This window comes from Betta splendens, chromosome 3 (assembly GCF_900634795.4).
Source record: "Betta splendens chromosome 3, fBetSpl5.4, whole genome shotgun sequence".
Lineage (NCBI taxonomy): Eukaryota > Metazoa > Chordata > Actinopteri > Anabantiformes > Osphronemidae > Betta > Betta splendens.
Window position 1 is genome coordinate 12,758,522 of NC_040883.2, and position 22,678 is coordinate 12,781,199.

At 43.9% G+C, this 22,678-nt stretch overlaps 2 protein-coding genes across 7 annotated transcripts in view; both read left to right on the plus strand.

Moving 5' to 3' along the window:
* LOC114852296 (CUB and sushi domain-containing protein 1-like) overlaps positions 1-7,590 on the plus strand; it is a 202,180-nt gene extending 194,590 nt beyond the window's left edge. For all 5 annotated transcript variants that reach the window (XM_055507498.1, XM_055507499.1, XM_029144613.3 and 2 more), the window contains one exon: positions 968-7,590. In XM_055507498.1, the coding sequence (XP_055363473.1) occupies positions 968-1,127 (160 nt within the window). In that variant the 3' untranslated portion in view covers positions 1,128-7,590. The remainder of the gene's footprint in view (positions 1-967) is intronic.
* Positions 7,591-8,427: 837 nt separating this feature from the next.
* Positions 8,428-22,678, plus strand: part of rnaset2 (ribonuclease T2) — a 45,099-nt gene continuing 30,848 nt past the window's right edge. The window contains exons 1-2 of one of the 2 annotated variants that reach the window (XM_055507501.1): positions 8,428-8,597; positions 9,104-9,173. In XM_055507501.1, coding sequence (XP_055363476.1) covers positions 8,511-8,597; positions 9,104-9,173 — 157 coding nt within the window. In that variant the 5' untranslated portion in view covers positions 8,428-8,510. Of the gene's footprint in view, positions 8,598-8,697; positions 8,813-9,103; positions 9,174-22,678 lie in introns of those variants that run through there. The other variant, XM_055507502.1, reaches the window with a different exon arrangement.

Genomic DNA, 22,678 nt, shown 5'->3' on the forward strand with positions numbered 1-22,678 from the left:
TGGTTCATGTCCTCACTCCTGTCACAATTTTCCCTGCAATTTGGAGATTTTTGCCATCAGTGTGCTCACTCTTCATTTAATCTCCAAAGTAAAGAGCTGTTTATTGCAAACAAAAAGGGATTTCATGCTGTGCATTTCAAATTGGCCACTGTAGCATAAACCTCCTCAAAGCTCAGGAGACATGCACTAAAGAGCAACACCTCAGCTACTGTACTGTGCTAACACTGTGGGCAGCTACCATTCACTGGCTAGATTCTCTTAGTGCTTGTCTTAGATTGAAATGTTTCAATTATTCATATTTACTCTGAGCAGTGTAACCTTTTGCAGTCCACGGAAATGCTTTGACTTGTTTTTTTTAAACATTTGGGGAAACAAAAGCTCACAGTGATCACAGATCCAGTAAGAGTCCCAGTAGAGTCTGTTTCTGGCCGCCCGGAACATGTAATCTAATGTGTCGCCGGCTTTTTGCCTCTCGTTCCTGAGAACTGTATCTGGATTTGTTGCTGCTGCATGCTGAGCTTCATTCATCAGTCACCGATTCACTCGGGCTTAATGCTGTTTTGTGCTGGTATTGTACCATAAACTTGGCAGGTTTGAGCTTGTTGGAAATGTCTGCTTGCAATTGTGTGGTGGAGAACTGGTGAGCTGTCAAACAAAGTATCCTGTCTGCAGTCTACAGTATGTGCTGGAGAAGCCGCCATCAAACTAAAAAACAAGCTTGTGAGCTGACGATTTGAATCGGTTTGCAGTAATTGTGTCAGTGTGTGATTGGTAACAGCTCAAGCCTATTAAATTAAATTAAACAAATTAAAACAAGTATACTTGCTCATTCGAGCAGCTTAATTTTTTACTTTCTGTTAGTGTGTGGTTTACTATTTTTTTACAGGCTTGTGCACTTTTTGATTGTTTTGTGCAGTGATACCAGGCTTCGGTCATTAACACAACTTCCTTCGTTTTTGTTTTTCAGAACACGGCCCAAGGTCCAGTTTAACGGCTACGTCGGCCACGAGAGCTCCAATGGTCAGGCCTCGTTTGAAAACCCAATGTATGACACCAACATGAAGCCCACAGAGGCTAAGGCCGTTCGCTTTGATACCACACTCAATACAGTCTGCACTGTGGTATAGCCCAGAAAGCCCCACGCTGCCTATACAGTGGTTCAGCCCAATCTCCATGCTGCAGGCTGCAAACAACAAAGAACATACTTATGGAGCGTCCTCAGCACCGGGAGCAGTCTGTGTTGTAGCACGCTGGTCCGGGTTCTGCGTAATCGGCACAGTCACGCCGCTGCTCTGCTCCACTTCCTACCTGAGCAACGGTCCAGCTCTCCCTTTGTCTTTCTAAACAAAAATCAACAAGGGAGTATCCTCATCAGATAGCATGAAGCTCACTGCTGTGACCACTGCTCTCATACAAACAGGAGAACGCCGAAGATAATAGAATTAGTTTGACTTCTTCCAAACTGCGCTACTACAGCACCAGTTGGCTTCTGCAAAAAATGTCCGACCTCTTTGGAAAGGGCTTTGCATGGTCAGAACCCCCACAGCCCTCTGATTAGTGGTTTATCCCAGCCTAAAGCCAGGCCTCCATTTGCACAGTGGTACACGGCTAGCGCCCCTGCTGCAGGTCAGACGTGGGCTTGTCTAATGTGAGGTTTGACCCTCAGGGGAAGCACATAACTACTCCACCCCTCAGCCCCCCTCCAGACGTACAGTAGAATAGTGATTAGACAGTTACGTCATGTCATCAGGACACCATCAATGGTGCTGGACCAAAAACCTTCCACTAGGCTTCCATCGTGCTGGACTTGACAGCACCCGAGCCTCTGGCTGCTTTGGTGGAATCTGACAACAATTGTACGAGCGCAGCCGACGCAGTCGGAGCGATTTGATCCAGTACCGCTGCTAGCTACTGGACCACTAGTACTCCATTAGTAGGAGGAGAGAGGAACTGCTGCGTACACCCTAGGATCAGGCCCGTCGCAGGTCCTCATGTTGAAGTGAACAGCCTGGGTGTAATATAGCAGGACAATCACAGTGTCAACTAACTGAGTGGATAATTGTCCAGTAGCTTCTGCGATTGTCTTCACCTTCTGCCAACCACTGCATTGCCTTTTAGGATAAAGTCTACCTATAGTATTTGGAGGCCAGTTACGCTAAAACATATGAACTTAACTATTTGCAAGTGCAATTTTCCCAGTTTTAGTACTAGATACTGTGAACTAGTTCTAGACGAGTGTTGGACATTTTCAGATATTCTCTAGAGGTACTGTACACTTTAAATGAGTCAAATACACAATATTCCACTAGGCAGACTGCGCTGAACCAGAAAACTAACATCAACATCTGAGTTGCCGATTGGTGGACACAACGGACTGGTTTCCAGAGCCCTGTCTTAACACAATCAAAGAGTCCGACAACTGACTCTTGTTCTTGGACTGACCAGGATTCTGTGCTTGTTCACTGAACAAGAGGAAGCCTGGAGGCAATAAACTGTCAAGATCGTCGACTGCTGCAATCAGCTGTGGCCAAATCCAGGAATTGATTTGTCTTCTCGTAACTCTGGTTGGGATTAGCAGTCGAGTGATGACTGGTGGGGTTTTTTCTACACTATGCTCTCCAGCCACAGTATCAGGAAGAGATAAACAGACTGACTGACAGTTATTAGACACACGGACACAGATATATGGATAGATAGACATCTCTGTCAGTCGTGCTGGAAACGAGAGACAAGGACAGGTAACTATGGAAACAGAGGCAAATACTTGTCTTTATTGTCTCTTCTGTCATTTTTCTTCAGTGAAGATATTGATGAACAGACTCTATGTTCAAATCTCCAGTTGCCCCATGGGACTTCCCAAACCACTGCTACTGGGGACCCCGAAATATAAACTTTATATAAACTCTTAAACCGCACAAATTTTGCACTAGTGTGTTTTTCTGACTGGGTTATGAAAAAATGAATAATTTTTGGGTCTGAAATGGGTTTGAAAAATAAGTCATTCAAAAAAAACGTAATTTTATTCAAAAACTTCTATCTTTAAAAAGAGGATAAAAACGACAAAATACAGGGTTACAGAGAGTTTGTATATACACATTTATATGTCACACTCTCTGTTAGCAGACATGTGCGACCACATGCTCTACCCTTGTTTGTTTAGTTGCCATGACAACACGCTAGCCTGCCCTGAAGGTTGGGATCAGTTTGCCCGTGGACCCGGTGTCCTGCCGAGGTCCGACCCGTGGCTCTTTCTGAAAGCTCCTACTGCTGCAGCGAACGGCGCCGACCCGCAGTGCAGACGTGTCGGAGGGGGATTCGCAAACTTTAAACGGGACTTGACCCCAGTCACCTGAGTGAACCCAGGATGCTGCATGTTGTACAGTGAGACGCTGGCGATGCTTGCAGGCGCCGCAGTGCTACAGCAGCTCACGCTCGGTGCCGCTCCCTCGCAGCAGCATACGGTACAAGCTTTCACTAGCGCCACGTGGCTGAATCTCTCGCATGCTTTAAAAAGATGTGTTGGAAATGTCCTTTACTGCTCATGTCATCATGTTTAAGCTTTATTCACCCAGGAACAGTCAGAGTCAAGGCTGCTGGAGCAAGTAGAGGTGCTGGTGACTGGGGGGCGCGATGTGTCCAGGACGATCTTTGAGCCCATTTTACATTCAGCGTCTGATGCCCGCGATCGTCTTTCAACACACCTTTTTAAAGAGCACAGGAGTCACACAAACAGACACAGGATGAAGACAACATGCACAATTGTTGTTGTCGACCGTTTTCTCTCCCCCCCCTCCATTGTTTGAGAAATACCTCGTGTGCAGAGAGTTAAGTTACATCCTGCTTATCAATGCTGGAACCTCACTGCAACAAATACACAAGCTTAGCGTGTGTGACCTTTCATTCAACTTATTTCCCAGTAGTTTAGGTCAGAATATTGTACGAACGCCCATGAGTCTGCAGGATCCAGGAAAGTTCACCAGTTCACCTGCCAAGCTTGTTATTTCTTGCAGTGCTCTCTCAAAATATTTTTATTTTTCAGAAGATGCTGCACTTGGTTTAGATCACAGATGTAACTGCTTTCAGTGTGTGTGTGTGTGTGTGTGTGTGTGTGTGTGTGTGTGTGTGTGTGTGTGTGTGTGTGTGTGTGTGTGTGTGTGTCTGTGTGCATGCGTGCGTGTGTGTGTTTCCTGTTTGTCTCGCACACCATCGCCCCACTGGCATTTAGTTTACACTCCAGACATATGCTTTACCTTTGTTATCATCCAGTTTCATTCGACTTAGTTCCCCATCATGTCACCGTCATTTAACCCCTAACAATTTAGTAAATCACAAATCCATTCATTTGCACATACGATATTTCAAAATAGGTCAGAGTTCTGGGCCAAACCTACGATACTCCTCTCTGTTCAATTGCAAAAAAGCATTGGCACGAGACGTTGTCACATCCACATATTTTAAAACAAGTCAAAATAAATTGACAAGCACATTTTGGGTTTTATTTACATCCTAGCTCATAATTAAAAACAAATCTATTGTGAACCTCAGTGCTGCAAACCAAATGTCCTGAAACAATTGTTGGATTCATTATGCAGGGATATCGGTGGTGTAATGATCTCCATTGTTGGCCTGTGGTTCACAGCCTCTGCCTCAGTCAGGCCGACTGCGCAGCCCGCCACAAATTAAAGATACGCATATGTGTTAAAACACTGGCAGCATGCAGCAAGACAGAAAACACACATTTAAGATCTCTTCACAGGAATAAACGAGACATCTGTAAACAACAGTGCAGCGTCTGCTCACAGGATCAGGAGGCTCCTCTCTTCATCGCTGGAATGCGCCCAGCGTCTCTATTTTAATTGATTTAATTAATTCAGTTGAGATTTCCTATGGAGTCGAGAGTGCATAATAGGACTTGAAAATTAGAGGCTGCGTGGTTTCTACAGGCATAAAAAAGGTCTAATTTTTAACAATTAATGATGCAGCTCTGATCTCCTAGTGTGCGCAAGCAGTATCGTTTAAACTCACAGTCATTCTGGTTTATTCGGGCACGCGAAGCTCCGGCGTACACCAGAAACGCGAAGCAGAGCCTTAAAGGTCAGGGCACAAAGGTCACGATGAGATCTCAAGTTGGCAGCAGATTCCTAATATTACAGTACTGCTCTGAGCTTACCAGCATGAGAGCAGTTGGACTCGGAAGGAGTGTTTCCTCTTTGTGCCAGCTGCACTGTGGCAGCTGTGTTCTGTCATCTCGATGCTGTTTCCACCATGAAGGCGTTTAGTGGAGAGTTTTCATGCGTGGCTCTACCTTTATTTGTACATGAATGGTGTGGTGTCGGGCCAGGCTCATTTAAATCACTAAAGTCTTTTTGTTTACATGGAAGTTGCAGTCCTGTGGAAACGTTCACTTTAGATTCTCATAGCCAGTCGATTACAGGCTGAGTCACAGTGAAGGTGCTGAGAAGCAGTGAGGATGCTCCCCTACAGTGAAGTGCTCCATTACGCTAATACCACTCTTATTTAACATATAATAAGATATAAATTTCAATTCAATAACGTCTCCAACAGGATAATAAGAACAGACCTCTGCAGCGTTGTTTAAACTCCAAAGGAGGCGCTTCTCACCGAGATAGTTGGAGATAATTCATTTTCTTGACTATTTAATTAAAGCTAAACAAATGCGCTGATTAAAACGGGAACGACTGCGCCGCTCTGACGTACCTGTGCTTCCCATCACACACGTCTGTGTATAGAGAAAAAAGCCTCTTGTGAGTGAAGATTTCCATTAAAACTGAAAGTACTGGACTCATCCTAATTGTTGAAGTCGTCGAATGGGGGAAGCTGCTCTTGCTGTAAGTCTGACGCAGGCACTTCTGTCATTTCGAGACGTTTTCCTACAGTCTGTGGCTCGGCCTTTTAAAATGAGAAGCATGTTATTCAGCTAAACATCCTGTTTCTCTTCAGACGCCTTTAGATTTTTGCGGGACATTCCCTTCGCGGTTTGTGCAGCTGCTTGCACGTTTGCCCCCCGTGTTTCCTCGTCAGCAGTCCTGACTGTGAGGAAGAGTAGCAGCTGGCCACACATGCAAAAAAAAACTCACTACAATTTGAAACATGGTGGTTGCGAGTGCTTGCTTCACTGAGACTTTGGGAAGAAGTTTGGCAAGAAGGTCCACGTTCACTTTCTCTAAAGTGGTACTGTCAGCACTTCCTGTTGAAACAAAGAGCCCTGGTTGCTGGGAGCTAAAAAAAAAGTTCCAGCTAAAATTATAAACGTCAGAATTGGTCTCTTCACAAAGTGTCACACAGCAGAGATGAGCTTTTCCCCGCAAGTATTAAGTGGAGAATATATTCACTGGCCACTGTACCGGTTTTAAATCCAATCATCAGCTCTGAGTGTATATTTGAATTACATGATCCCAGTCTGGATTATTCCGCTGGGATGCATTTATCTGCACTTCATTAACCGTTCACAGGTTACACCTCTGTCTCAGTTTGGACTGGACAAACCTCTCGTGCCACATTTTCGGCATTGAAGCTGGGAGGAGAATCCACAACCTGATGTTTATGAGCTGACTGTGACTTAATTGCAGCCCTGCACTTCACTCATTCCAGTAACTGGCGGTTTGTAGCACATGTTAGAGCTGCTTTCGCATGTTACAGCGACAGGATGTGTCCTTAGCGATGCTGTTAACATAAACTCACTAATCGGCCCTTTGTTGCTTTTAAACGTATACTGAAAATATAATTTATCATTTGAATGAGGTGACGCAGACGCTGCCATTACCATCAATGTTATTGTTTCAAGCATCATAATCACCGTCATTATCACCGCTCACCACCATCATGTGCTGCTGAACTTGAAGTAGGTGCAAAAGAAAAAAATTTTTGTACAGAAATCTATTTTTAATGGAGAATTTGTAAAAAAACAAAAGATTATTAAACATGCTGTACTTTTTATGATCCATGATGTAGGTACAACAAACACTTCTGTTCATTACAGTCAATGTTTTTACTGTTACACCCTGTAAAAATCTATGGCTCAAACTCAATATCAAATAATCAAAGTGTCATATAATCTCTTTTGTCCATTGCGGCTGCTTTTACACAGGAACAGAACATCTAGTGGGACCTGGAGTTAATGTTCTTCAAGCTTGAAAGACATGACTGTAAACTGTGTCATTTCCAACTCCTCTACACCTCAGGCCCAGTCAGCATCAACTGCAAAACCATGGCGTTTAAGACGAAGCAATTTCAGTAGATCCAGTTACTGTTTTCATACACTTTTCGAAATTGGCTGTTGATACACTGAACCAAAATGAACAGTGATGGAATGATGCTTAAGACACATTGTTCTTGTGTAACAGCAGCCTTGTGTGGCTGATCCTACAACGGTATTTGGGAGAGGGACGACTTCCACGGCACAAAAGATTTTGGATGACTTGACCCCTTTACGGCCCAAAATGTCACGAGTGTGAACCAGGAGGAGTCTGGTTCTCCTGGTTCACACACTGTGGGTTTACAGTGGGAAATAAAAGTTCTAGCATGGGCGACAGCTCCGAGGTAAATGAGTGAAAGAATGGAAAATGACCTTTTCTGACCTTTTCTGGCATCTGTCTGATGCGCTACTAAGGGTTCTACAACAGATACTGAACATGATGCTAGTGTTAAAGAGACTCACAGTTTATCTATCCGCTATTTTGAAGATATTATTTGAGAATAAAGGTTTTGATACAATAACTTGTCCTTGTGAGCCGTTTGCTGATTTATAAAGGCAGGACACTCGCAGCCTGTCCTGGGCTGCTCGGTCATTTCAATCAGGGGCATTTTAATCTGATTTAATGTGGGCTAATCCACAGTGAGGTTTGTGTTTACCTTTGCATTATGACAGTGAAAGTCAATTATCACTTCTTACCTTCAGGGACCGGAGTGGATCATCTTGTGATTAAGCTGAGAGCATCATTTATGTATATGGTTAAACTTTAATAGAACAACCAGTGCATGATGACACCGTTCTGCATGGTAACATCCCTGCATATTCAGCATGTAGGGTTACACAGGCTGCTCAGAAACCAGATCATATGAATGATGCTGAATATGTGTAGATCCCATCAGGTGAAGGCCAGAATATTGACCTGTACAAACTGGAACCTTCGTTGTTCAGCACCTCACAAATCAAAGTTACAAGCTGGTTCACGAATAAACCTTAAGCGAGATTAAGATGCACGAGGCAGGAAATAAACCATCAGCGCCGGTAATAAAAGCAAATAATTAAAAGTGCATTGAAACGAAGTAAAATAGAGGAGCCGTGAACTGAGCGCCGATAAAGAGTCGGACACGGTTGAAGCCGAAGCTGTTTTATATTGCATGAATAGGTTCAGTTCATTTTAAGTCCAGCCGTTGTGTGTTAACGGAGGAGCTCCGGCTCAGAGCACAGGTTCATTCTGTTTTGGGCTCGGGCCAAGAGAAACAGTGTCTTTGTCCTTTAATGTTCCACTTAGCGTGTGAGTGATATGGCTCCGATAAGCAGCGGTGGAAAACGCCCAGCGTTATCAGAGGCGCATAGTTGGAGATGCGCCAAATCTGCCGGCAAACCGGAGGTAAACGAACCGTAAAGCGGCATAACGGCAGCAGCTGTTCGACGACACCACTTATATTCACATTCAAATGCGTCGTGACGGAAAAGTCCCGACGAAATGGCCAAATGAAAACTAACGGAGCTAACCGTCGTTAGCACTTCTTTAGCATCAGGCGGACTTGACAGGCCGCATTTCGCCAAATACTTACTGTACGGACACTTTACTGCAAACTAAAGGTTAGAGAAATCTACGTATACGACGGAGTTCAACCGTTCATTGCTGGTATGAGCTAGTTAACCTGCTTCAGCGTTTGATTTGCTGTAGCTAATTTTAGAACGTCGCCTAACGTTAAGATGAATTTTAAACAGAAAACTTATTGTTGTGACTGGTATAAAAATAAAATTAAAAAATACACGAAACCCAAGTCGCTGTGAATACAACATCTTATTTTTATTTTTAGTTTGGGGACATTACTCAAAGTTTACAGTTTTACATTGTTTTTTGCCACACTTCTTCGTTGGTGTCAGTTGACGTCAGGACTTCCGGGTTGTACCAGCGACCTGCTGCTGCTGTCTGGATACATGGAGTGCAGTAAAGGTGAGTAAAACTTGTATTTACGTGGGAGGGCTTCATATCTAACCTTGAGTAAAGCAGCTGGAGGTCGCTCACTTTCCTTTCACATGATGTTCAATTCTACATTAAGCTGATGACAGTCCGGTTTTTTGATACTGGACTGTGTAGTGTGAACAAAACCATTAAACCTGTGATAACCAGTTTATATTGAATGACTATAATCACAGAATTTTACTGAAGGTTTTGACTGGAGCTTAGCTTTATTGCCACTAGATGTAGCCTGGTGACGTCATCTTCCCTCATAATGGGTCCTTATTTTGATGCTGCACTTCAGAGTCAACCTACTTTAATTGTGTTTCTTGTTCCCCTTAATACTCCATGAAATTGTCTTCACTTAATTGAAGTTAAACAGTGCAAATGTTTGAATATGATGTAATTCATCTGCAACGTCCTCTGTGGAGAAGGTCGTGCTGTGGTTAATTTGAAACCGCGAGGGAGTCGAGCGACGTGGTTCAGATGTGCGACTTCCGTCTAACTCGGTTACTTTAGATGCTTCGTTTGAAACTTGGTTGCTTGCATGCGAAGGGCCTTAGATCCAGTGAGCGCCCTGCAAGACAAACCCATGCACGGTCTCAACATGAAAGGTGATGTGCAGAGACGCAGTGATTATTGTTACCCGATGTTCTGCACATCCTTCAGATCCCACCGCGTTCTGCAGCTACAGGTTAGTCGATTGTTTTCAGAGAGATACCTGCGAGGAGACCACGCTCCATCACCAGAACGCAGGGGACCTAATTATTCTCATGAAACGCAGCTTTTATCCACCAGCAAAAACACAAAGTGTTGACTTTTAGACAATTACTGTATGATAGCGCCACCCCCGAGCTAAGATGTCCCGTGGGAATTCAGATTCCATCCTTGACAAACGTCTGCTCTAGGCTTAGAGGAAATAATACTGTGATACAAGATTCAAATCATCCACTAATTAAGAAACAACTGCTTTGATTGAGCGAATACATATAAGAAGATGGTATCGGTACGGTTTGACCTCTGTGTGGACCCTGCTGTCTGTAACAGTGAGTTTGTGATGTGTGTTGTGATCAAATAATGTCATTATACAGTAGCACCATACATTTGTGTTTTTACATTTTAGGGATTTTATTGCAGTCTTTTTCACATTTTTTTTTTCTTTCATAAATTTACTTTCTAACCTTACTTTAATCCACTGTGGATATAAGTGGACTGTGGAGGACAGATGCCCCAAATGATGCCTTAATGTGAGCTGATATCTTAATATTCAGCCTAGAAACAAAGTAATGCACAGGATGCATTCATTGCCTTTCACAGGCCCTTTTTGAGGCTTCCAGCGCCGCCGGCCACAGTACCATGTTTATTTTTATGGAAGCTACTGTGTTTCTTATCCATGTATTTTCATGGTTCACACACATCAAAGCCTCTCACCTCTCCACGCCTCCTCCCATGGCCTTTTTTCTCATGTTCTTTTGTAATTACTACCTCATTACTTGTGGCCATCTTTAAATGCCATTAACCTTTTCAGCCATACAATCGGTGCAGATGTATCACATCTCACAACACTTGGGTCTTGCAAAGTTGCTTCCTCGTCCTCATTCTACAGTAGCACACTATAGACCCTTTGACATTTGGCAAATGCTGACGATGCTGTAATTCTACTATATGTTTATTATTGAGGTCACAGTGGGAGCTGCACTCGTACGGGACTGCATTATATTAGGAGGCGCCTGTAATGTTTTTGCCACCATATTTACAATGCGTGAGCCAGCCAAAACAAGAACCAAAACCATCTGTTAATAAGATAAATGCAATACGTTATTTACACTAACCATTTGCCTGAAACATACAGTACTGGATGTGTGTGACTCCCAACATGTTAGCAAAATGAATAAATAAGAGAGGCCAAGAAAAAGGGAAAAGGGTGTTTAACACAACAGTGATGGGGTTAAAATAAAGACAGATAAGACCCGACTTACCCACAGGCTGAACCGTCTAAAGCACCACTTCCAACTTTCATCAACCACTGAATACATAAGGAGAGTCACACTCCAATGTGGGCGTAAGATGGATCAGGTGCTTTGGTTTGACTAATTGCGTCATACTACATACTGTAGGATAAAATGAACGGTTGTCACCCATGAAGCCCCCGTTCCCCCGTGTCTGTGTGACTGTGTCACTATCGGCTCAATATCGTGGAGTCCGCGGAGGCTTCCAAGTGACTGTGAAAAACCGAAAACAAAAGTGAAGCAGTCTGTAAGTCATTATCAGGGAAGGAGCTCCAGCATCTGTCTTCCGATAACATCACAGATTAGAGTCCTCTTTGCTTTGGGTTTAGTCTCTGGCAGACAGTTGTGGGTTTAACGGGAGAACTTCATCACCACGTGGTTTCCTGTCACAGAATTTCATTATTATTGGTTTCAATGGAGAGTTTTAGTGTCACATCTGAAAGCTGTTTCAGGGGCCTTTTTACACTGCCAGCAAACATATCTTGGGGAAACACTGAAATGCTATTACATACTTATTGTATTGGCCATTTGCCTAAAATGAGGAATGGCACTGGATTTTGGCATCATTGGAGGGATTCGGGCATGATTATCATTTTGGCATGATCCACGTTTGGCAGTGCGAGTGAATCATTTTCCCTCCTCTGCAACCCCCCTCCCTCCCTCTTTGTATGTACGTGTTTGTGTGTCTGCAACAAGAAATGGAAATTCATGATTCCTGTCGGGCAAATGCCTCCTGAGTCTGCTCTCATCTTCCACTCTCCTGCTCCGCTCTGCCGTCTTGCTCTGCCTTTTTGTGCCTGTGTCTTTGCTCCTCTCTGCTCTTGTTTTCGCTCTCTGGTTGTCTGAACAAGGGCAGCGTATGACAGTGGATATTCAACATGGCAGGAAGTTAGGGAAACACTTTTAAGCCACACACACTCACTCACAGCATTGTTGATCAAACGCCCAACCAGTTGTAGGGCACCACATATTAGAAGGCCACTAGCTGTTAGGACTTAATTATGCATTACTTGTGTCATACAATTTACACATTATGCCTTGGTTAGTCTAAATATGAAAGCAGCCATTATTGGCATCCCGACGCATTGTGGGGGATGGCATCAAACAGCTCTAGCCAAACATTTGAGGACGGTTCAGGCAGGTGATGGCTTCTTGGCAGCTACGTTGGCATCAGTGTGCGTACGCTGAGTTTAGCAGCCTCGGTTGTCTTGCTTGGTTTCTGCATGTCGAGAAAAATGTCCTGACACATGACATCTCCATCAACCAGCAGCCAGCCACTAACATAAACAGTAACGGTACAATCCATCCCACCGCCTCTCGCAAACGCTGATGTGTGTGTGTTCCACGGCGAGCGTTTGCCCCCTCGTGTGCACGTGGCTGTCGGGCGCTGCACTCGGGAGGCAGGAAGTTATTATGACCTGTGAGCACGTGTCACATCGTGAGTTCTGTAAAAGTGTCACAGTGCAGGATAATAGAATCTGAGGAGACAGACATCCAGACATTTGTCTCTTTCCTCCGTTGCTCCTGCACTTTCACACCTCATCCTACACCAAATGCATCTTTCCCAACAAATCCCTGCGATTTGTCGTCTCTTTCTCCCATTCTTTGGTTTTAGCTGCTCCTTAAAGTTGGTGAATTCACTCCTGGATCTAACACAACAACAGTAATAATAACAGTACAACGGCAGTGGCAGCCACTGAATGAGCTGAGGATTGATTTATTAAAGGGGCAATAATGGCACCAGGAATCTAACATTGTGTTTTATGAATCCTGGATCTTTGAACAGAATATGTTCAACACGTGCTACAGTTGCTGAGGTTATTCGAAATTTAGGAAACCGATGAGGCGGCGTTGGGTCAAGTCTGGTCCAAACGCTACTGATGAGACAAAATCATCCATTAACTCTGCAGATTTGTGACAAATCAATCCTGTTGACATTTTGTGTGTTAGCGGGAGAAATAATAATCAACACAACACTGTCAACATCCTCATGCAGTGCACCACAGCCACGCTTACCAAGATTGTGATCACAATTTATGCTTCCACACAATCTCATTTTTATGTGACAATGATTCTGCAGTGTTTCCATTAGAGGAGAGAACTATTACATTTGACCAAGTGTTCCCAATTTCTGCCTAAGCTTTATCAACAAATGACAAGTGTGCATTACTCCATGTGACAAACCGTGCACAGAAAGATAAATCTGTGAGCTGCAGGAGTAAAATGCAATGAAGAATCAGAATTGTGGAAGCGCAGTCATGGGGAGGAAATAGAAATATATTTATCTTCGCAGTTCTGATAAAGTGCTGTGCCTGTACTGTAAATTAGTTGTGTAGCGCACTGTAGAATTGGATCCAAAGTTAATGGTGACAGTCAAAAGCGCATATAATGCTGCGATTTGTGCGACTATCGGCAATGTGAGGAATATAAAGGGACAAAGCCATCCAGGCTGGAGCTCACGAATCACAGGAGATACCACTGAGGCCTGAACTGAAAAGTAGAAGGATAAACGTTGGTTGGAGCGACGCGGTTCTGCTACAACCTGCTCTGTGATGGAACGTTAGCTGTCAGCCAGCAGCCGACTGTTTCTCTGCCCTGAAATGTGCTTTGCTTGCTTGTGTATTCAGTGATGAACACTGTGCATGAGGAGATGACGGGAGCTTTCTTTAGGAGAGTAGTGCAAAGGCTCAACAGCCTCTAATACTACATTCACATGCACAGCTTATAGGTATCATACAGACGGACAGCACAGGACAGACGCTTCATCCTGTCCTTAACTGCTGCTTATTGTCAGGACGACTAGACCCAAACCTTTAAGGTCCTGGTTCAAACAACCCAGTTCATCAGCTTAATTTAATTGAATTGACAGGATCCGTTAGAGAAAAGATCTATCACTCTGCTGTATTTTTTTGCGAAATTGATTGATTGATGATTTCTTGCTTTAGGTTGTTAACTTTGGCCCTTTTAATGAAATATTACATATTAATCTACAGCACACGGCTAACCTTGTTATACATCCTCCACATACTATAAGTGTATTGTCAGTCCTCAGGCTTGTGGAGGCTTTCTATGGCCTTGCTCTCCAGAGAACCTTGCTCTCCAGTTGCTTCCTGAGCTAATTCCTGTACGCTCCAGAGATGTTGTTCCTCTTATGACATGCGGGTTAATGTAAATAAAGGCATAACACCTGTACTGTACAATAGAGACTCTCCATAAGCTGATGTGCTTTTCAGATTGGACGCTATGAATACTTACACATCGTGTTCTGCTGTCCTGACTCAGCCAGACAAACCATTCTGATTGGTGTGAATGGAAGTCACGATTGTGATTAGTATCTGTGTCCATGAAGCGGCAGCCGTCCATTGTGCTCATGTTGACGTTGTCCACTGTGCTGGGACAGATACTTGACCTTACTGATATAAGTGGAGAGAGTGAACGAATGAATAGACTTTCTGAGGCGGTGCTGACTTTTTCTCTGTCATCTATCTGAGCTACAGTGATGAGATATGAAAACATATTGCTAAGTCGTTCTTATTTTATTCCCCTCTGCACTGTTTGACAGCAGCCAATGCATTTTTGCCTCTTACGGTTGTGACTCGTGCCGGAGCAGAAGGTAGCTGGCAAGGGAGGGATTATCCTCCGATATAGTTCACTGAGTTGAATTCAGCTTTGCGAGAGGTGTCCTGGAGTCAAGCTGGAAAAATGGACATGGAAAGTGATTTTCTAAGCTGCAGGGTTTCATTTCATGCGTGGGGAGGGAATGCTTGCGAATGATCCACAGGTAAAACTATACTTTACATTGTACACAATATAATTACAATGCTTTAAGTTTCTTTAATACATCAATTTTAAATAGTAAACCAGATGAAGCAAGTCGTGAACAAATCATCAGATGCCAAACCAGCAGTAGAACGCTGGATGAATGAAGGCTGATTGGAGGTTGACGGAGAGCAGGACAGAATGTCGGACAAATAAGGACACGACGCATGTTTGGTTCTTGGTGTTTGAGTAACTAAAGCCGCACAAAGTGAACTTCATTTTTTACATCCAGTACTATACTGCACAGTAGCTTCTGCCGCCACATTTTATAAGTGCTCAGCCTTTGATTGGGAACTAGGACATAAGAAACAAAGACATGAATGCATCCCACACTGTTTAAACCCTCCTACATTTATAGGTGAAATCAGGCCTGTAATGGATGTTTTGACCATTTGATCAACAACTGTTGTGTCGCTCTGCTGAGAAATCACATTAAACACTCCAAGTCGATGTAAGATGGGACCAGATGTCCAAGCGAGTACACTATTAAATCTAAGAGCCTAATGGTGTGTCAGCCCCAGGAAGCACTGACCCAGCAGCCGTCCTCCAGCTCCCACCGTTACTCAGGTGCAATCAGCGAAGGGCTGCTTCATTTTCAGAAGTTGTCTTACAACTTGACACTGCAGTAGGATTAGTCACTTGTTGTTCGTCACACAAGCCCCTGCTTCTAGCTCCCCGGGGCCGGAGGGAAGACGCGTCCCTGAACCCAGTCACGGCAGCACGCCTCCCACCGCTGCACTGGGAACTTGTTCCTGGGAACTTTTGGTGGGATGTTGGACAAGCTCACGCCCTCTGAGCTTTTAAGCCATCCTCCCAACACCCGGAGCTGTTTGCCCTGTCTTTCTTAAGGCTTTGTGCCTTTTAATTTAGTTTTAGCTAAATTAAAGATCGAACCCAGAAACTCTTCTGAGCAGTTTTCCTACTGGCCTGAGCTGTTTGTGCTTCATGCCTCCTTAATCCTCCTAAAGTCTTTCTTCTTAGTTTTCGGGGTTTTAAAATTCACCAGGCATCATAAACCGCTTCCAAGTGATCAACTAACAGCCTGTGTTGTTTAGTCTGATGTTTGCTCTTTCTGTCTTAAGGGTTTGGGTGGACTTGTCTAAACCTTCAAATCAAACTTTCCCACAGACCAAAGCACTTAGTGTTTCTGCAGCCAACCTACCTACCAACCTGTGGCCGGTCACAGACCCATGAAGGGTCAGCTCTCTCTGCACCATGTGTCGTTTTACTGGATGGATTCTGAACATTTTATTAGGGATATCTTTTGAAACCCCAGGTTTCAACCCATGTGAACAGGAAGCATAGCATATGAATATGAAATTGAAGTATACTGCGCAGTTCAAGCTGTTCATTACGCCAACATGGAAACAAAGCTCAAGTTTTTCAGTACAGAGTCAGTTTTTGGTTATTTCTATAATAAAAAATTAAATGATCACATTAACGCACCAGCTCAAACAAATCACTGTCCCTGTAAAGCAGAGCTTCTAAACAAATGTATGTAATGTTCAGAGTCCTAGAGACCAAACTCTTCAGAACTTTATTACTAAAACCTAATTACTAATCATTTTTTTACTACTCTTTCCATGCAAGGAATAACTATTTGTTTTATTTGTAGAACAGCTGTGTGAGAAATTTATATCATCGTGATGTGATGCTGCTGTAAATTGATGAAAGTTAATTTAATTGAATTATTGTGCGGAGCTTCTCTCTGCTCTAAATTGCCCGAGCTGCCTAACTGCAACCGCTGCAGTCTTTTCAAATATATGGATTTTGCATTTAAAGCTGAAAGCCATTTTTCCTTCCAAGTATCTCCACGCCGCTGTAATTCCTGCACGTGTTAGTGTGTTTGTACAGCCTCCACGGAACTCGAGTCTCTCCCCAGCGCTGGAGTGCACACAGGTTCAGCGCATGTTCTCTAACAGCTTTGTCTTGTAGCTGAAACGTCCGAACGTCATCAAGGACTCGCTGTGTACATTTTCGCTGCAGCTTCCGGTCGGCGCGTACGTAAAAGCTAAGGGAAAAAGGTGATGGTGTGGGTGACTGCAGAGCTGACCTTCGCATTACTAGAGAGCACAGGCGCGTTTGTTTGTTTGTGTGCAGGACATGCTGTCTTCTGGAGGAGGATCGACTGTGACATGAGGTGTACGGGCCTGGTGCCAGGATCAGCAGCCTCCTGCTGCCACACGTGACATAAACATACTGCGTAGCAGCCATGGCCGTGGCGGACACTTGTCCTGCAGCCGTTTCAGCCTTCAGCTCGTTACCGGCCAGAAAGGTGAAAGGTCGGCCCGGTGTCAGGTTGTATGTAGTCTGCAGAAGAACCCGCTCAGTGTTTCATGCTTCGCTCAGTCCCGCCCGTCTTCTTCTGAGTTGATCATAGACGATACTGTGGGTGATGTGGGTCCACAGATAGTCACTGTACTTGCACTTTGTGTCTCGGTTTTTGATCTGACTCACTGTGTGAACCATGGGTTTTTAAACGGAGCTTTATCTTGTGGAAAGATCAGGCCAAACTGTGCCCACGGTGTTGGACGATCGATCATCTGCCCCTCACTGTTTGTCCACATATTGTTGCACAGCTCACCTTCACCATCCAGATGAGACGGAGCACTGGCTTAGCACGACGAGCCCATCAGAAGGACTAGTCAACTGACTTCATTCATTCTACCTGTTGGGTCCCAGCCTGTAAATACTATATATATTATATAATAATATTATTCACGCTGTATTTTCAATATGGGTAGGAAAAAAAATCAGGGAATTAAATCCCAAAATAAATTTAAAGTGTAGGGAATATTTCAGCACCTACATATTATGGTGACCCAACACTTTATTAAGGGACTTTTATGCTGGTTTTACTTTAATCTCCCATGAATCTGCATTTCCCTCAGGACATTGCTTAGTTGAGGTTGCAGACCTCTGGCATCCTCGCCGCTCTGATTTCATGATTAATTCATTGAGTGAAAGACAGCCCAAACTGTAGAATGGCATTTTCCCCCAAAGGTTAATATTTTATTTCATAAAACTTTATACAGTACATTTTTATGGTGTCAGCACCAGTGGAGGAGGTGACCCAGCTCTGCTGCAAAGCACTGTGGCTAACCCTGGTCCATACATACAGTTCCCCCACCGTTCACCATAGTACAGTCTGTCCTGTGTCTAATACAACAAACTGTCCTTCACTTGTGCCCAGTTTGCAAACACCATCAGCTCCAAGATTCCATTCAGACAGCAATATGCATTAGTCATTGTCCCTTCAGGGACAGCAGTGTGCATTAGTCATGCACAATGGTAATTTAGTTAATTGATTAAATGACTCTTGTTTGGTCTTATTCATTGAAATTCAGGAAACAGGCAGTGTAATATTAAAATAATCTAATTCATCATGTGGTGTGTAACATAGAACAGAACTTGAAGTTATATTTTTAATATTGTTTAAGTATGAAAAATGTCCACCACTTTGAACTTATGCTTTTCAGGGACCGAGTGTTGGTGGCTTCATGATTTGACATTGGGTTTTGTATCTCCATCACTTTTCCACTTGTTGTCCGATTAAAGCCACAGAACAGGCCAGGAGTCTGTCTTGTGATCCGGTTCTGGTGAACTTGAAGAACGGCAAAAGACGTTTTACTTGCAGAAAATATGAGGAAACCGTGTTGCAACAGGTAGAAAATGTTCAAAGTAAATAATTACTTTTAATATTGTGCGGGGGGAGAAAGCAGATCACAGAACAAGGAGACAGGCCAAAGGCTTTTATCTCAAATGTTGTAACTTTTAAGTCATTTCTTGTTTTTTATTTAACGGATTCAGTCAAGTGAAGATTAAAGAGTGTAAATAAGAGATAGAACAGCGTTGACCATGAGCAGGATGAAAACAATGCTTCACTGAGAATTGCATCATGCAGCAGCCGTACACGTAAGCATGCAAATGGTGACAGCAGGGGTCCTGCACATATCTCATTAGATGCCACTGGAAACTCGACCCTGAGGACCTTGTATCCAGAAGTCAGAAGTGTGAGGTCACAATATCTCCTGCTACTGAACTCCCTGCTGGACTTAAACAACTCACTTCATATGACATAAAACTGGATTTCACCTGAGGGGTTTGACTTTTAAATCTTTTAATCACAATAATATAAATAATTTCTAACTTAAATAAAACTATTAGACTTTATCACATATAAATGTATGTCTGAAGGGTCTATTTGCTTTTTTTGGGGGTGTCCCAACCTTTTGTAAATCGTATGTTTGTATCTTAAAGTAGGACTGCAGAACTTTTTTGTGCATATGCGAGTGTTGTAACTGTATATGGAACTAAATACTTGCTTGCAGTTTCTGGGGCCTTTTTAAAAAGCTGAGTCCTACGTGGCTGAATAGAAAGCAGCGTCGTCCTCTGAATGGGCCCTTTAGCCCCTGGAGCTGCACACACCTGTTCACTGTGCCTCTGCAGCTCAACGCTAAAAGTCAAGAAGAACATCTGATGTGTGGAACAGACAGGTGAGGCAAACACAGTGTGCTGCCTTCACATAATAATCTCGGTGAGACAGCTGGCCCCACACATCAAGGAAAAATGAAAATTGCCAGCAGACTTGACAGGTTCCTTTGTCTGTGCGACTTCGACATGTTGACACGCATCAGGGACTGCGCCGCTTCCAAGGCGCTCAAAATTCATCTGCATGCGGTTTGGGAGGAAATAAGGCATATTATAATGAGGCTGAGTTGTGTAATCCAGATATGCATCAGGGTGAGCGCATTATTCATGTTTTAATGATACACTTTGCTAAACTGTCATTCCATCTATTTCCATCCCCATCTCTGTCTTCCTCCAGCTGCAGCCTCCTCCTTTGTCTGCAGTCTCTTTTGCTGAAAGCATTAAAGTCGCGAAAGCGGCTGCATGGGCTCCTGCTTATTGACACCTCCCCGGTTACACCACTTTCAGGTGTAAATTGTGCTTTGTATGTGTACGTTTGTATGTGTGCGACAGAGGAAGGGGGAGAAAGGAAAGAGTAAGCATGTGCAAAAGTGAGGGAGCGCGTGAGACTTGCAAAGTGACAATCTGAGTATGTCTGGCTGTCTGGGTGGGTGTGCCTGTGAAGCTGCAAAATCATTTAAATTGGGAAAGGAATGCAGGAATGCTCGCAAGTGATTCTGATCGAAGCCAAATTTCTCTGTCACAAAAGTCCCCAACCAGCCGCCTTGCAATTTCACAGTGATTGGAGAAGGGTGTTGAAAAAAGGAGTGAGGGAGGACGGACTGAAAGAGAGAAGAAATAAGGGGAAGAAAGGGGTGTAGAAATGAATAGAGTGGAGAGATGGGACTAAGGGGGGATGGAGGCAGAGAGCCAGGCTGAGAGCACTGAGGTAATAGCCAGTTCATTTTTGTTATGAATTTACCTGTAGGTGGAGACGAGCAGTGCACGAACTGTAGCTGCCTCTGCTTTCCAGGAATGAGCACCTGAAGTTAAAATCACACGTTGTTTCCTTTTGTCTCGCTCACACAAGTCAAACTACCCCAAAAACATTTTTCTCACTTGCACAAACACTTAGTTGAATCAGACTAATTATATGTAATCATTATATAATTAGACAGAAATGTACTGTAGTTGAGCTGGAGTCCGCATGAATGTGGGGAGTTGTCTCCATTGTGACGGTCTAAAGCCAACAGTGCCTCTGGATTAAATGTGTGAACGGGTACAGTACTGAGCAGAGCGCCATTAACGCCGTCCTTGTCCGAAGATGCAGGTGTTTAGGTCTGCGTGTTGAAGCATCCGCCTCACTGAAGCTCTGAGTCATTACAGGCTCCAGGGGAGCTGAGCTACCTGGCTGCAGAGGTTGAAATGTGTGCCTCTGCATTTCCCGATATCCACACAGACTGACCAGACATGTAAATGAAGCACGCTGCCTGACTCAGAGTCTTCGTCAACATGAATAGAACCTGTCTAAAGACTGGATGATCTAAACGAATGTAATGTGCAGAGCCATGGAGGTGCAGTAAGCATTAGACTGCGTCCTGTTGTCTGTCCTCCATTTATTTGTCTCACATCCCCACCCCTCTCCTTTTTCATGCTCTATTTGCATCAGTTAACTTTATGCCATCTATATTACCTCATTTGTATTGCACAGAACAATGCTGGCGGCGGCGTGCTGCATAACTGGCCGGATTTTACTTGCCACCGAGCTCCAGGGAAATCCCAGTTAGAGGTTGGACAGGACTGATGGTTAGCCGGGATAATTCGGTGGTGTGAGAGCTTTACCCACCCGTCAGGTAGAAAGACATTGGCTTTCTTGATTATATCAAATTTGTATATTTCCATCTTGGCACTTGCAGGGGTTTTCAACATTGGCGAGCTGGTGGATGCCGACGTGGTCGACGGAGCAAAAACAGGCAGATGTATTGGTTGAGTTGGTAAAGTTGTCTTTGTGCAGCGTAAAGCATGCGAAAGTCATGTAGGTCCCTTCTAGACACTCACTGATTTAGAGGTCTCTGGGTATAATCAACCCATTTGTGCAGGTTTTACCTCCCTCTGTCTTCTGTGCATTTAGCCTGTCCACCCACCCTTTCTTCACCCCTCTACAGCAGCCTTTGTGCATCCTTCATCCTCTCTTTCTCCTTCCCTCTCTGCATTACGTTCACCTATAGCTGCCTTCCTACTCATAGTAAAACAATGACCGTGCTCCCGGGCCCTCTCTCCTTCTCTTCTCTCCCCCGTTCCTCATTCCTCCTCTCATATCCCCGAGGGCACCTCTCTCCTCTTCTCTCCTTTAAGGGGGAAAAAAACAGCAGTAATCAATATCATCATCAGAATAATTGCCAGCATATACTCCCACAATACAAATTGCAAATTAAAAAAACGTGTCTGTCTGTGCATATGTGGGAACGTGCATATATACATTTGCACAATAGCAGTATTTTAAATTGTGGCTGTGTGTCAGTGCACACCCACAAAATATCTCTGCTCCTAGTTTATCTCATTGTTTGAACAGCGCTGCTTTAATTAGGACAGGCCTCTGTGTGTGTGTGTGTGTGTGTGTGTGTGTGTGTGTGTGTGTGTGTGTGTGTGTGTGTGTGTGTGTGTGTGTGTGTGTGTGTGTGTGTGTGTGTGTGTGTGTGTGTGTGTGTGTGTGCGCGCGTGCCATTGTAATGGCTGTCCTGTGGATGTTACCATAGTGCCCCCATGTGGGCGACTGGAGAAGTGTACTATTCTATAGTCTTATTTCTCACACATACACTCCAATGACATGGTGTTATATTTGGAAACACAATTTCATGCTATCAGTACTGGCTAGCTATTCCATTTAGATAGCAGCCATATATATATATTTGTGTGTGTGTGTGTGTGTGTGTGTGTGTGTGTGTGTGTGTGTGTGTGTGTGTGTGTGTGTGTGTGTGTGTAAGCTCATGTGCACAGCTGTATGTGTGCATCTACATTTGTGAGTCACAGCCGCTATGTGTCACAGAGATGAGTCCCTTTGCAAGTTTATTGAGATTAAAAGTTGGTTGCCATGGTAACACTTGGATTCCCTATAATTATGTTGATTAAAAATGTGAAAATTAATTAAAAGTCAGGAGAAGGATCTCACAGCAGATGATCAGTGAAACATCAGTGATTCAGACCTGTGCGCTCTGATGCAGTCGCGCTCGCTTCCTGTGTCAGAAGTCAGTTGCTGCCGCA